Source organism: Pogoniulus pusillus, chromosome 34 (genome assembly GCF_015220805.1).
Source record: "Pogoniulus pusillus isolate bPogPus1 chromosome 34, bPogPus1.pri, whole genome shotgun sequence".
NCBI lineage: Eukaryota > Metazoa > Chordata > Aves > Piciformes > Lybiidae > Pogoniulus > Pogoniulus pusillus.
Window position 1 is genome coordinate 53,496 of NC_087297.1, and position 13,630 is coordinate 67,125.

General features: G+C 55.2%; 1 protein-coding gene across 1 annotated transcript; it reads left to right on the forward strand.

Annotated features, from left to right (window-relative positions):
- Positions 1–5,388: 5,388 nt before the first annotated feature.
- LOC135189810 (serine/threonine-protein kinase PAK 3-like) lies at positions 5,389–11,427 on the forward strand. The gene is made up of 10 exons (XM_064170535.1): positions 5,389–5,529; positions 5,795–5,870; positions 6,186–6,249; positions 6,791–6,839; positions 7,564–7,673; positions 7,777–7,894; positions 8,553–8,652; positions 8,882–9,078; positions 9,787–9,924; positions 11,265–11,427. Exons 1-10 carry the CDS (start codon positions 5,389–5,391, stop codon positions 11,316–11,318), a joined length of 1,047 nt encoding a protein of 348 aa, XP_064026605.1. The 3' UTR covers positions 11,319–11,427.
- The last annotated feature ends 2,203 nt before the right edge of the window (positions 11,428–13,630 follow it).

Below are 13,630 nucleotides of genomic sequence, written 5' to 3' on the forward strand. Positions count from 1 at the left end.
CCCTGTGCTATGGAACTCTTCTAGGGTCAGGATGGCTTCACTAGTCTCAGGGGCAGTGTAGCCGGGGATGAGCAGGTCGGCAGGAAGTGAGCACGAGATGAAGTAACAAGGAGGATGGCTGCCCCATTGTCCCGAGGGTCCCCAAGCAGGGGTCCACTGCTGGACAGCCCTGGCTGACCCCAGCATGTCCAGGGAGCAAGCGAAAAGCCTTAGGTACTCCTCAGGAGTTGTCTCCTTGCAAAGTGCAAAGTGTTGCCGTTTGCCGGGGGTCCCCGGGACTCCCTTGGCCACAGGGGAACTGCAGCCTCCAGGGCCCCACGGGGTAGCACTTAGCAGATAAGAAGTGCCGTGGCCAGGCATGGTGGTGGCTGGTGGAGGCAGGGTGCTGTTTGTCCCCTGGGTGTGAAAGACCTGGGGGTTGAAGAAGCAGCCACATGGAGCCCTCTTCAACCCTTTTTGGGACAGAAGAATTTATGCTGCTGTGGGGCCTGTCGAGAGTGACCTGTTGAGCCTGGCTTGGTCAGCATTCCCCAGCTCTGCAGCAGGCAGTTGGGGAACTCGTGTCCAGGGTGCTCCGTGGGGTCAGCTGCTGGGCACACATCAGAAGAGACACCTTGCAGGTGACACGGGAGGGGTGGGCCCAGGGATCTGGGAAACTCTCTAGGAATTGGGCTGAATGGCTGTGCATCACACAGGTGAGGGAAGAGATGCTTGCCCAGGCACCCTGCACCCCTTACCAAAGCTGCCATGGGACAGGGGAGATGGGCACCTCTATAGAGCTGATGTAATCTGATGTCTTTGTAACAGAAGAGTAAAATATTCCATGCAAATCAACTGAAAACTCTCCTGCTGTCTTCCCCCCACTCTCTTCCCCCACCCGTTTCGTATCTCCTGGTGAGAAGAGGAGACAGGAGGGGCAGTGGGGAGGGGGTAGTGGGGGAGTTTAGCCCTTGCACTAAACCCTTACATCTGACCTCCTTGACTGGGCAGAATGCTGCAGATTTTCTGGCGTGGCTTTGCAGGTGAGATCTTTCTCCAGAGCTGCACCAGAGGGCACTCTTCCACCACTGAAAAGCAGGGTGCTGGTGGGTGAGAAGCAGGACATGAGTCAGCAATGGGCACCTGCAGCCCAGAAGGCAAATAGCAGCCTGGACTGTATCTAAGGATGCATGGTCAGCAGCATTGTGTCCAGTTCTGAACTCCCCAGTTTAAGAGGGACAGGAAACCACTGCAGAGTGTCCAGGTGAGGTTACGAGGATGTTGAAGGGACTGGAACGTCTGTGTGATGAGGAAATGCTGAGAGTCCTGGGGCTGCTTAGCCTGGAAAGGAGAAGGCTGAGAGGAGGCCTTGTTGCTGTTTAGAACTATCGGAAGGGTGGGTGTCAAGAAGCAGGGGCCAGGCTCGTTTCAGTGGTGTCCTGTGATAGGACAAGGGGCAGTGGATACAAATGGGAACACAGGAGGCTCAGGCTCAACATGAGGAGACACTTCCATGGTGTGATGGTACTGGAGCCCTGGAGCAGGCTGCCCAGAGAGGTTGTGGAGTCTCCTTCTCTGAAGACATTCAGGACAGATCTGGATGCATTCCTGTGTGACCTACCCTGGGTGATCCTGCTTTGGCAGGGGTGTTGGCCTGCATGATCAGTGGAGGTCCCTTCCAGCCCCTCTCGTTCCCTGATTCTCTGCTCCCCTGCCCTGTAACAGATGCTTTAATACCTGCATATGCATCAGCTCCCCTAATCCTGGGTCTTCAGGCAGTTTATGACCCAAGGTGGTGTCTACTGAAGAAAAGGCACCATGAGCTGCCCTCTCTAGCTGGTCACAGCTTGAACTAGGACACCCAGAACAACTGTTCATGCCTCTTACGGTAGGAAGAAGCAAGGTTTTACTCTCTGGAAACAGAAAAGTCAGAGGTTTACGAACATTTCAGGACCCAGTGCAGTGCAGCTGCCATTCATGCTGGCTTGTGTCCAGCTTGCTGAACAGGATTCCCATGTCCCATCCTGTAGAGCTGCTCCAAGCATGTCCTAGTGCTAATGGGTTTGTTCTCCTCATCCCTTGCGCATCAACTTTCTGTCAGCATAACCCTCATGAATTCCCAGTGTCACAGAGGGTTAGGGGTTGGAAGTGGCCTCCAAAGATTTTAGTCCAGCCCCCTCTACCAGAGCAGGATTGCCCAGTGCAGGGCACGCAGGAATGCAGCCAGATGGGTCTCGAAAGCCTGCAGTGAAGGAGACTCCGCGGTCTCTCTGGGCAGCCTGGTCCAGGGCTCCAGCACCCCCACAGCAAAGAAGTTTCTCCTCATGTTGATGTGGAATCTCCTCTGCTGCAGCTTGCACTTACTGCCCCTTGTCCTCTCATTGGACATCACTGGGCAGAGCCTGGCTCCATCCTCCCGACATGGCCACGGTGGTGTTGCATCGAAGGCTGGAGTCAGTGGCCTTAGAGGGCTTTTCCAAGCGGAACAACCCCAGGATTCTCCAGGCACAGGAATGCTTGGGGCTGGAGGAAACTGTCCCGCAGGAGGTGCGCGCCGCGGCTGCGGAGGCAGTGCGGTGGCTGCGTGTGCGGTCGCAGCGCCACCTGGCGGGCCCATGGGGGCAGTTGGGCTGTTGCCGTGGAGCCCCAGGCAAACACTGCCCGCAGCACCCGGAGCAGCCTGCGACTCTCGGTCTGGCTGGAAGGTGCTGCTGAGTGATGCCTCGTCCCTTAGCTGCACAGTCTGCAGTGACCTGCGCTGTGGCCAGCATGGCAGGGAGATTCTGTGCTGCCCTTGGCTTCCTGTTTGATGTGGCCAATGCCTTCAACTTCCTGCTAGACAAGCCCTGGCTAGTGACAGAGCTGGTAGCAAGTGAGTAGAGGTTCTCCCTAGCTGCAGCAGCAAAGCTGGCTTCTGCAGGGATGGCTTCTTCTTGTCCTGAGGAACTGCCATGGTTCTTCAGCAAGGACACCAGGAAGAGACCGTAGACACCGGCACTGGAGTCTGTCACCTCCTTCCTTTGCTGGCTCAGCCAGGACAGCTTCCACAGTGCAAATGGGGAGGGCTTCTCAGAGTCCTCCTAAAGGTGCTGCTGCTGCCTCCAGAGTTCTGTAACAGTGCCCTTCTTTTGAGGGCCAGCAGCTTGCCCTGCTTTGCGGCAAGAGAAGCTCTGACTGCCTGAGCTGGCACTTCACACGTGAGGGCTTTGGCGAGGAGCTGCCAAACTCCAAGCAGTTGTGGGCTGCTCCCCACCTGAGGAGCTCTTCCTGGGCTAGTTCAGAACAGAGCTGCCATGGCCAAGGAGAGTCTGGGGGAAGCTTTCATGGGGTCACGTTTTCAGCAGCTAAGGGAATGGGTGCATGGAGGTGACTTGAGTGGCCGAGTTTTGACCAAGTTTCTCTTGGTTGGATTTCCTGGTGCAAGAGGACAAAGATCGCTGGGAGAAACTGTGGCAAAAGAAGAAGCAGGGAGAATCTTGCCCTGCTCTTTTGTGGCTGTGCCAAATCATGGGTGCTACTGGAGGAAGGGTGGGAAAGAAAGGTGCCACCTCTTTGGGCGCTCTTGTTGTGAGGGGTTCTGCAGCCCAGGCAGGTTTCTGGTAGCCTCTGGTTCCTTTTTGCTTGCCCACTGCAGATCAGCTCGTCGGTGCGTTTGGAGAAGCCTGTCCTTCGGTGAGTGTGCAAGTCCCCTTCTGCTGCCAGGGAGTTGAAGAGCGGTGGAGCAGGCTGGGAGCTTGGGCGGAGAATGACTGGGACAGGGCTCCTCAGGCGCTTTAAACAGGGGGCCGCTCACTGCCCCTCAGAGACTGTCGGCTCGGGGGCTGGTCTATAGCTGGGTTCCAGCCCAGTAGCGTCGGGGGCTGGTCTATAGCTTGGTTCCAGCCCAGTAGCGTCGGGGGCTGGTCTATAGCTGGGTTCCAGCCCAGTACCATCGGGGGCTGGTCTATAGCTTGGTTCCAGCCCAGTAGCGTCGGGGGCTGGTCTATAGCTTGGTTCCAGCCCAGTAGCATCGGGGGCCGGACAACAGTTCGGTTCCAGCCCAGTACCGTCGGGGGCTGGACTATAGCTGGGTTCCAGCCCAGTCCCGCGGGTGCCTGTGCAGCCGGCGAGCAGATTCGGCGGCAGGGAGCGGCTGCTTGGTTCCCCCCAGCCCCCGGCGGAGGCGGGGGGAGGGTCGGTAACTACCGGCAGCCTGGACTGAGGCCCCTCGGGAGCCGTTACCGGCCCGCGGGCCGTAGCTTGAGGACCCCTGCTCTAGGGTGTCCTTGCCTCCTTGGGCCAGAGGAGCAGCCTCTTGCATCATTGCCCTTCCAAAGCTGGGCGCTGGCGCTGAGTCTCTGCCGGCTCCAGCAGGCTCTGTGTGTGTGTGTGCAGCTCTGTGACAGCGGTTCCAGGACAGGCAGGGACGAGCAGCCATCAGCGCAGCCATGCAGTGAGCCCCAGGCCCGAAGATGAGGTCTCCCTTTTTGCTGCAGGCTGCACTCTCCCTACAGAGAAAGTGCAGCCTGTGCTAAGTTAGGGACTGGTCCAGGGCAGGCTGGTGAGGAAGAAACAGCTCCTAGGCAGGGAAGGTCAGCACTGGGGTGGAACCAGGCAAGCACAGGTGAAAAAGAAAGAACCAAGCAGCCTTTGCCTCCTCTGCCAAACTCCAGACAGTGGTGAGGAGGCTTTGCCCTTGGCCATGTGTTTGCTCACCCAACCAGTGAAGGCACCTGGAGCTTCATGAGGTGCTACCAGTTCAGGAGGCACCGTGCTAAAGCAGTTCCCAAGTAGCCTGCTGGGACTTGCAGAGGTCTACACCAGCTTTCCATTGGTGACACAAGGCAGAGTGAGGCTGGGAATGGTTTAGCTGTCCTTAGCCAGAGTGAGAAGCACCCAGGTGAAGTGACGAAGCAGCATGGTGAGTGCCACTCACACTTCTGTCTGTCCACAGAACACAGGAGCAGAACCCGTGCCATGCCCCTGTCTCTCTGAGGAAGAGGAGACAGCCATTGAGGAGAAGGCAGCCAGTGGTGGATCTGGAGCAGTGCTGGTGCTCCAGCCTCAACGGACACAGTCAGTAAGTCCTGGCTTTGGTCATCTCTGCTCGGGGTCAGCATGTTTCTGATCAGACAGCTCTTGGATGAAGACTTCCAGGGCTGGAGTCCTCCCATGCCTTATGTGCCCAGCGTGCCTTAGAGCTTAGGCTTGTAGGACCAGGGGCATGTCTGGATTGCTTCCCGGTGTCTAAGCAGACTACATGAGAGTGTGATCACCAAACCTCCCAAGGGTAGTGACTGCCACTCGTGCTTCTGTCCACAGTGCACACAACCAGGAGCAGGACCCCTGTTAGCCCCATGCACTTCTAATGGTGAGGATGACCACAAAGAGCGTGATGAAGATGACGACGCGTATGGCTGTGAGGATGAGATGGAGGAGAACAGAGATGAAGGCAAGGATCTTACAGTTGAAGATCAGAAGGGATACAAGGCTGAAGACCAGGGTGCTGAGAACTGGGGAGATGAGTATGAGCCTCAGCCTGTGATGGTGCCACCCAAGAACAGCCAGTGGGTAAGTGCAGCTCTGCGGCTGGCGCTACTCAGGGCAGCATGTCTGTGTGTGGAGAGCTCTTGGGTGAAGAATCTGAGCGCTCAGTGAGCAGCTTAGTCCACACCCTGCACCTTTCCATGCCTGAAGTTGGGTGAGAAAGAGCTCCACAGCTCTGAATTGTGAAGATAAGGGAGTCAGCATCTTCCCAAAGGCCTGCATTTGAAAGGTAAGCTGTGGGGCATCTCTCCAAGCCACCTTTCTGAGGCAGACCATTTGCTTGTCCCAGGTTGCCATCTGGTCATTCTTCTGCGAGCCATCAGGGCAGCAGAGAAGCACAAGCAGGGGCATCATGGAGAAACTGAGTAAGTGTTGTGGACTTCAGCTCTGGTCAAGCGGTGCTCTGAGGGGCTGGCTCAGGAGGCCATGTACCAAATGTTCCTCATCTGAGTGTCAAGAGTACCTCAGGGCTCCCTATGCAAGCTGTGACTGTGATCAGAGGAAGCCAGAGGGCACTGTGGGTGTTGCTTCTGCCTCTGAGGGCAGCTGTGCCTGGGCTGGGTTTGGCTGAGCTCCCTCCCATGCCAAAGGCCCAAGCAGAGATTGGCTCTGGGTGAGCAGAAAGCTGTGAGCTCATCTGTTGCAGTTCTAAGCAAGGAACTTGGGTTTTATTCCTCCAGGGGACGTTGTGAGTAGGGAAGACCCTGAGGATAAATACTTAGAATTGCAGGAGCTCGGCCAAGGGTAAGTCCCACCACAGGACCTTAGACAAAACCAAGGGTCAGGGCTTTTGTGGTGTGCTGTGAAGGGTGAAGCTGGGCAAGCTGCAGACATCTTCAGGCACTGGGGCTGGGCTCTGCTGTCTCTCAGTCCTGCTTGGAATTTCTGACTGTGGTCAGAAGGCATCGTCAAGGACAACTTGATGCTGGCAATGCCTGTCTGCAGCAGGCAGCAGGACCCAGAAGTTCTGGTGTCCCTCCAGGGTTTGGCACCTGTTTGGCTGCTTTTTTAGGAGGAAACGTTTTGGGATGTCTCACAAGAAGGAAGCCAAAGCACAGCTGCCTGAGAGAGCAGCTTGCGACGTGGGGGCTGTCAGAGACGCAAGGGTTCTGCAGGAGATGTCTTTGTGCAGGGCAGAAGGCTGGTGGGCTGCTGCCTTGCGTGCTGCTGGGTGGACATAGGAGGTCTCTAAGCACTGCAGGCTGCAGACATCTCCTGTCTGGGCTCACTTTCCCTGCCAGAGAACAAAGCCCTGCTCATTGCTCTGCTGCTGTTCTGTTTGCAGGGCGTCAGGAACAGTTTATCGGGCTATTGAGATGTCCAGAGGACAGGAGGTGAGTGTCAGGAGTCCCAGCAGAGCTTGCAGCTCTGCACAGCTTCCTCTGGGGTGCTGGCTGGCCACAGGGCTTCCAGGTCACCACTGGACCTTGGCTGTAGATGCTGCTTCTCTGAAGCACAGAGCAGTGTCAGCTGGCAAACTCCAGCCTCTGCTCTCTTCACCTTCTCAGGGAGTCTCCCTGAGGGCTGTGCTGTTGCATGCTGAAGGAGCTGAACCTTCCTGGGCCTTCCCCTTTCCAGCAACACAGCTGTGCCTGGGAAGGGGTCTGCAAGTGCCAGGGGCAGATCCTGGTCTCACTGGGGCCAGCTAGAACCTAGGTGCTGTCTGTGCATGGGCTGAGTGGGGCACTCCCGTGGCAGGCGAGTTCCTCAGCTCCCTGCAGTGCAGCCCTTTAGGACTGCTCTGAGGCTGAGGTGCTAAGTGAGGTCCAGCTGAGGAGAATGCAGGGCCAGACAGTGCTGGCAGAGATCTATGGCTGCACATCTGAAGAGCATTTGTAGAGGTTTACAAGGCCAAATGTAGGTGGCCTTATGTCCTGTAGCTAGTAGCCAAGGCAGCAGAGAAGCAGGAGGTTGTGAAGCAAGGTCCTGAGCTCCCGTGGCCAATACCAGGCCAGTCTGGCACAGCTCGGCCGTGGCGCTCCAGCGGCACTTGCTGTGTGTTCCTTCTGAGCTGCTGCAACAGGCTGCTCCCCTTCCTGGTTTGCCATGCCACTGCAGGTGGCTATCAAGCACATTAACATCCAGAAAGAGGCAGAGGTGGTTCTCCTGAACGAAATCAGGTTCATCAAGGGCAACAAGAGCCCAAACCTTGTCAACTACTTAGACAGGTGAGGAGCTGTGTTACCACGTCAGTGGTGGTTCCCATCCTGCCAGCCAGTTTACAGATGAGTTCACTGCTGCTGATCTCCTCTGCCATTGCTTTCTTCTCAGCTACATGGCGGGTGAGGAGCTGCTGATTGGGACGGAGTACCTGGATGGAGGGTCCTTGGCCGATGTTGTCCTGGAGCTGTGGATAGAGGAAGAGCAGACAGCAGCCATCTGTAGGGAGGTGAGGGACCTGCAGGGTGATGTGCACAGGAGGGTCGTTGGCAGCAAGTGGTGAGAACATGAGCCATGTCCTCTCGAGAGGCTTCTGTTTCTCCTTTGCTTTTACAAGACGCAGAGGAAAGGACATCTGAAGTGCCCTGCCTGTCAGCAGCACTGCACTTCTTGCTCTCAGCTGCTCCACTCCTCTATCCTCTTACGGTGCTCTCTCTTGGTCGTGGCAGTTTTGCTCTTCCCAGCCTTCCCAGAGCACCAGGCTCTTTCACGTCTGCTGTAGAGCCCAACCATCCAGTCTGTGTCATGCAGCCTCCCACCCAACGTGATGCCCTTCATGCTGAAGGAAGGGACTGGCCTGCCTGGGCAAAACAGGGTCTGTCAGCTGGCTGGAGGTAGCAGAGCTGCAGCAGCAGATGCTGTGCTGCCTTGCTTTCAGGGCAGAGTCTGCAGCAATGGACATTTCTCTTGCACAAGCTGCTGTGCCTTCCTTTAGAAGGTTGTTGCTGTGCAAGTGCTGGAGCAGCCAGCTGTGCCTCTTGACAGCACAGTCTTCTGGCACTGCTCACAAGTCCTCTAGAACTGCAACCCCCCAGAGCCATTTCCTTTCTGCACTGATGGAATCAGGTCCTTCCTTCTGACCCTTGTGTTTCTCTTTGCTCTGTCAGTGTCTGCAGGGCCTGGACTTCCTGCACTCCAACAACATCGTCCACCGTGACATCAAAAGCTACAACATCCTGCTGGGCATGGACGGGGCCGTCAAAGTGGGTAGGTGTCCCTGGGCAGGGGCAGTGTTTGCAGGGCTGCTGTGGGGCTGCTCTTGCCTGACTGGCAGTTACCCAAAAGTGGTGCCTGTGCTCATGGCCTGAGCTCTGCTGCAAGCTGAGAGGGCAGCTCCAGCCAGCAGAGAAGGGTGGAGAGGAAGGAGGTGCCCAGAGCTGCTTGGTGCCTGGCTCCATCATCCTAGCTGCTTTAACAAGCTTGTTTCTCTCCTCAGCTGACTTTGGACTCTGTGTTCAGCTCACCTCCGAGAAGAGCAAGATGAGGGAGTGCGTTGGGACCCCTCACTGGATGGCGCCAGAGGTGGTTAAGAGGGAGCCTTATGGTCCCAAGGTGGACATTTGGTCCCTTGGGATCACTGCCATCGAGATGGCAGAAGGAGAACCACCTTACAGCCACAAACAGTACAGCAGGGTAAGGTGCACACAAGCAGCTGCCACTGCTGTGTCTGCTCTGAGATAAGATCTTGGTCACAGCAGCTGGAACTGGTCCCCCCAAGGCCTGCTTCTGCCCATGGCACTGGAGCACAGCAGCAGCAGCAGCAGTGTGCAGCTTGCGTTCCGTTAGGAGAGGACCCTCGGAGCAGAGGCGACACAGAGGCAGATGAAAATGTGCCAGCCTGGACACTTGCCCTGGGGATTGGAACTCTCTTGGGCTGTGTCTTGAGAGATTTCCAAGGGCAGGTATCTCCAACTGGGGAGCTTTCAAGTGAAGTCTCCCAAGCCTAGTTCCAGGCAAGGGAGTCTTCCCAAACTGCCAGCAGTGCCCATGGCTCGCTCCGCAGCACAGGGCTAGGATTGCTCATGGCTCTGATCAGACCTGGTGACCATTTGTATCCAGTGGAGAGCAGGACACTGGAGCACCTTTGCTTGGTGGCAGTCAAATCTGCTTCTGCTGCTGTAGTTCATAGTGAGTGGGTCAGCCACAGCAGTCACCTGTCAAGGCCAGGCCATTTTGATGCTGGTATGCCTGTGGCTGCACATGGGGCTCTTTGTTGGTTTGGCAATATCACCTCTGACCCTCTGCCAGAGAAGAAACTGCCTAGAAAGCAAAGAGGGGGCTGTGTGAACATTGGTGGGGACGAGAGAAAGAGACCAAGTCCTGTCTTTGCTTCTTCTGCAGGTGGGAAACCTGATAGCCACCAAGGGGATCCCAGAGCTGCAGAACCCAGGGCAGCTGTCAGCTGAGCTGCTGGACTTCCTGCAGCACTGCCTGGAGGTGGATGTGCAGAGGAGATGGTCTGCCAAGGAGCTTTTGGAGGTAGAATGCAAAGGGCTGCAAGGGAAGAAGCTGCAGTAGGAAGGGGTTTTCTCCCGGGCTCAACTTCGAGGCCCCTCCAGAGGCTGCTCACATTGGTGGCAACCTTGATGCTGCTCAAGCGAAGAATAAGCAGAGTGCCAGAGTGGTTTGAGTGGGAAGGCACCGCTGCAGGTCGTCTAGGCCAAGGGCCCTGCAGGGAGCAGCCCATCCTCCACTGGAGCAGGCTGCTCAGAGCCCTACCGTGCTGCAAGCCAGGGCTGTGTCCGTCGCTGCTCTGCCCTGTGTCTGCTGCTCTGCTCCTGGTGCTGCAAACCTGCGCCTGGCTGGCCTGCAGAGCAGCAGCTGGGCCTGGACACCACTGGGCTCAGCATGTCCTAGAGGCACTGGGGCTGCCTCAGGAATGGCTTGAGGCTGGGAGGAGCTGAGGTTGGGAAGTAATGGTCCATGCTTGTTCTTCTCCTGGCCAGCACCCATTTGTGACCGCAGCCGGACCTGTGTCCTGCCTGGTTCCTCTGATGGCGGCAGCCAAGCAGGCCAGGCAGGCCAGGCAGTAGAGCCTGAGGCCAGCCTGCTGGGACGTCTGGGAGCAGGGCTGGCAAAAGCTTTGAGCCAGGACGTAGGAAATAGACTGCCAGAGGTGCTGACCTGTCATAGTCTATTTCCTATGTCCAGACATGCAAATACCATTTTAATGAGAAGCAGAATTCCTTCATTGCACAGACAAGCAGAGGGCAGCAGCCTGTGTGCTCTGACGGCTGTGGGAGGCTGCCAGGGCTGATGAAGCAGCCTTTAGCAAAGCTCCATTCGTCCCACTGAAGCAGGCTACACAAACAGCCCAGCAGAGGAGGAAGCCTGGAGAAGCCTCAGCTGGTGCCCGTGGTTGTGGCTTTCTCTGACAGAGAAGAGACTACTCCTGGAGCCTGGACCTTAGAAAGAAAGGGGTCTGTGTGAGCGTTGGTGGGGATGAGAGAAAGAGACCCAATCTTGTGTTTGCTTTTTCTCTAGAGGAGAAACCTGACCACCAATGGGACCTCAGAGCTGCCAAGCCAGGGCAGCTGTTGCCTGAGCTGCTGGATTTCCTGGGCAAGCTGTTACAGTTCCTGACCACTCTTAACAGCATAGCAGGTTTAGAACCAAAGCAGAGCCTTAGCTCTGAACTGCAAACAAGAGAGAGGAACTTTCTGCATGCTCTTTTGAATGTGGAGTAAATGAGCAGGGCATTTGCTGTAGAAGGAAAAGAATGATCAATTCTCTGTCACTCCTTGCTTTGCTGATTGGTACAAACAGCCAATATATAAACAGCTTCTCAGTCTGTGTCCCCTTCTCCTTCTGCCTTCCAGCTACCACCTCCTCCACTGCTGCTCCGTGCGTGGCTGAACGCTGACCCCGGCTGAAGCGACAGACAACCAGCAAGATCTCGCCTGGGAGCACTCTGAGGGGAGAGAAGAAGGTGGCGTTGGCCGCTTTGGGATTTCTTTTGTCCAGGGGAGAGGATTTGATTTCTGTGCTATTTCTAAGTTGTCAATAGTTGTCTGTGATTGTGAATACTTGTTTCTATAGGTGTTTGTGAATGTAGCTTGCTGCACAATGCAATTTGATCTTATTGCCATGCTGTCTGAGCTGCTCTGCTGATTTCGGGTTTATTTAGGGGGGAATTTCTCAACCCATCCCAAACAGCAATGAAATTTTTCCTCACCTTCAACCTAAACCTGACCTGGCCCATCTTGAGGCCATTTCTGCTCATCTTGCTGTTAGTTCCTTGGAGAAGTCACCACTGGCCTCACTGCAACCACCTTTTATATAGCTGTAGAGAGCTATGAAGGCTCCTCTTAGCCCCTTTTCTTCAAGCTAAACAACCCCAGCTTCCTCATCCTCTCCTCATAAGTGATGCTCTCCAAATCCCTCACCAGAAAGCAGACAGATGGGAACTTGTGTTCTTCATTTTAGCCCAAGTCTTATTTCACCTTTGAGCTGTGTGCTAGAAGATGTGGAACAGAAGACTGAGGTCTGCTAGAGAGGCTGGTCTAAGTATGTGCCCAGGTGCTGAAGGAAGCACAGTGTGACTGAGGACAAGGTACAGCTTTTACTTCATGCCTGCCTACTCCAGCGCAGCAATGCAGGCAGTGATCAGAGCAGCTCTGCTCCTAATGGCTCTGGCAGCTAACACACATCAGCCTCAGGAGAGATTTGTTTTCTGACAGTGCCATGGATTTAAAAAGAGGCAGGGAATATTTACCTTCCTGTTAGGCTCATCATTAGGATTCCAAGTGCAGAGCCACTCTGACTCCAAATGATCAATACAAGGTTTGTTTATTCATGTTGCAGGGATGTTGGCAGATCAGTTTTCACAAACCTGCCTAATCATTTAAGGCCTCTCTGCTTGGATTTGGTTTGGCTTCTCAGTGCTTACCTCTAAAAAGCTCTTTTCATTAACCTTAAATAAGTATTAAGTCCATATTTGCTCTTAGGAACACGCTCACTTCATTCACAGGGAAAGGCATGCTGATTTCTTTGGGACACAAAAGGGGAGACCTTGTTGCTCTCTACAGATGACAGAACAAGAGGAAATAGCCTGAAAGTATGCCAGGGGACAGGACAATATTGACAATAGTTTTGCTGCAAGAGAGGTCAGGCACTGGAACAGGCTGACCAGGGAGGTGGTGGAGTCATCCCCTCCAGGAAGTGTTCAAGAACCATGTGGACATGGCACTTGGTGACATGGTTTAAAGGCCATGGAGGTGTTGATTTGAAGGTTGGATTTAATGATTTGTGCATCCATAGAATGATCTGGGTTGGAAGGTACCTCAAAAATTCATCCAGTTCCAACCCCACTACCATGGGCAGGGACATCTCCCACTAGTCCAGGTTGCTCAAGGCCTCATCCTGTGGGAAGCTTTCTCCTGCAGTGAAGCATGAAATGTAAACATCAGACCCTGTGATGAGAAGTGTCCTTGGAGCCTTGAGGCTCCCAGGGGCCTGAGCTGGGAACCATGAGCAACCCACGCACAGCTGTCAGGGGGTGGAATCTGCCAGCCCCTGGGGTGGGCACAGCCCAGGGGGCTGACTCTGGCCAGCCCCCCTGGGTGGGAGCCTTAAGGTGTTTACTGTAAGCTAACCTATCTCTGCCTTACACTTAACCTGGAGCCAATCTGTACCTTCCACTTGTACCAATCTTAGGCTAAGTTAGTTGTCTACACCCCCTTTGGGGGCTATAAAGGTCGCTGCATCACCCTAATAAATCGCACTGCTGCGCAGAAGCCACAGAGTCGACTCTCAGTGCCCCGATCTCTCGCCGCACCAGTCTCCATCCTCCGACATCATCCAACCTGGCCCAGAACACCTCCGAGGAGAGGGCATGCAGAACCTCTCTGGGCAACCCCTTCCAGTGTCTCACCAGCCTCACTGGAAAGAATTTGTTCCTAATCTGCACTCTGAATCTCCCCTCCTCGAGCTTCAGTCTGTTGTCTCTCATCCTATCACCTGCCTTCACTCAGTTATCAGAGGGCATGGGATAGATTGCTGGATCACAAAACCCAAGGGAGTGTTTTCTGACCTCTCAAGTGTCTCCAAGATTGTCAGCAGCTCTGGGTCCACCAGAGACAACCCTCTGAAAGAAGACAGGAGTGTTTCTGCCTCAGTAGGGTGTGATTCATCAGCTCACTGGGCCTTTGGCCCAGCAATCTCCCGTTTTATGCACCCAAACTGG

Bases quoted from the DNA above. Each gene is read 5' to 3' on its own strand.
- LOC135189810 (XM_064170535.1), top strand. From the start codon at position 5,389: ATGGAGGAGAACAGAGATGAAGGCAAGGATCTTACAGTTGAAGATCAG. The intron at 6,840-7,563 runs GTGAGTGTCAGG...ATGCCACTGCAG, and splicing joins AGATGTCCAGAGGACAGGAG to GTGGCTATCAAGCACATTAA. The intron at 9,079-9,786 runs GTAAGGTGCACA...CTTCTTCTGCAG, and splicing joins GCCACAAACAGTACAGCAGG to GTGGGAAACCTGATAGCCAC.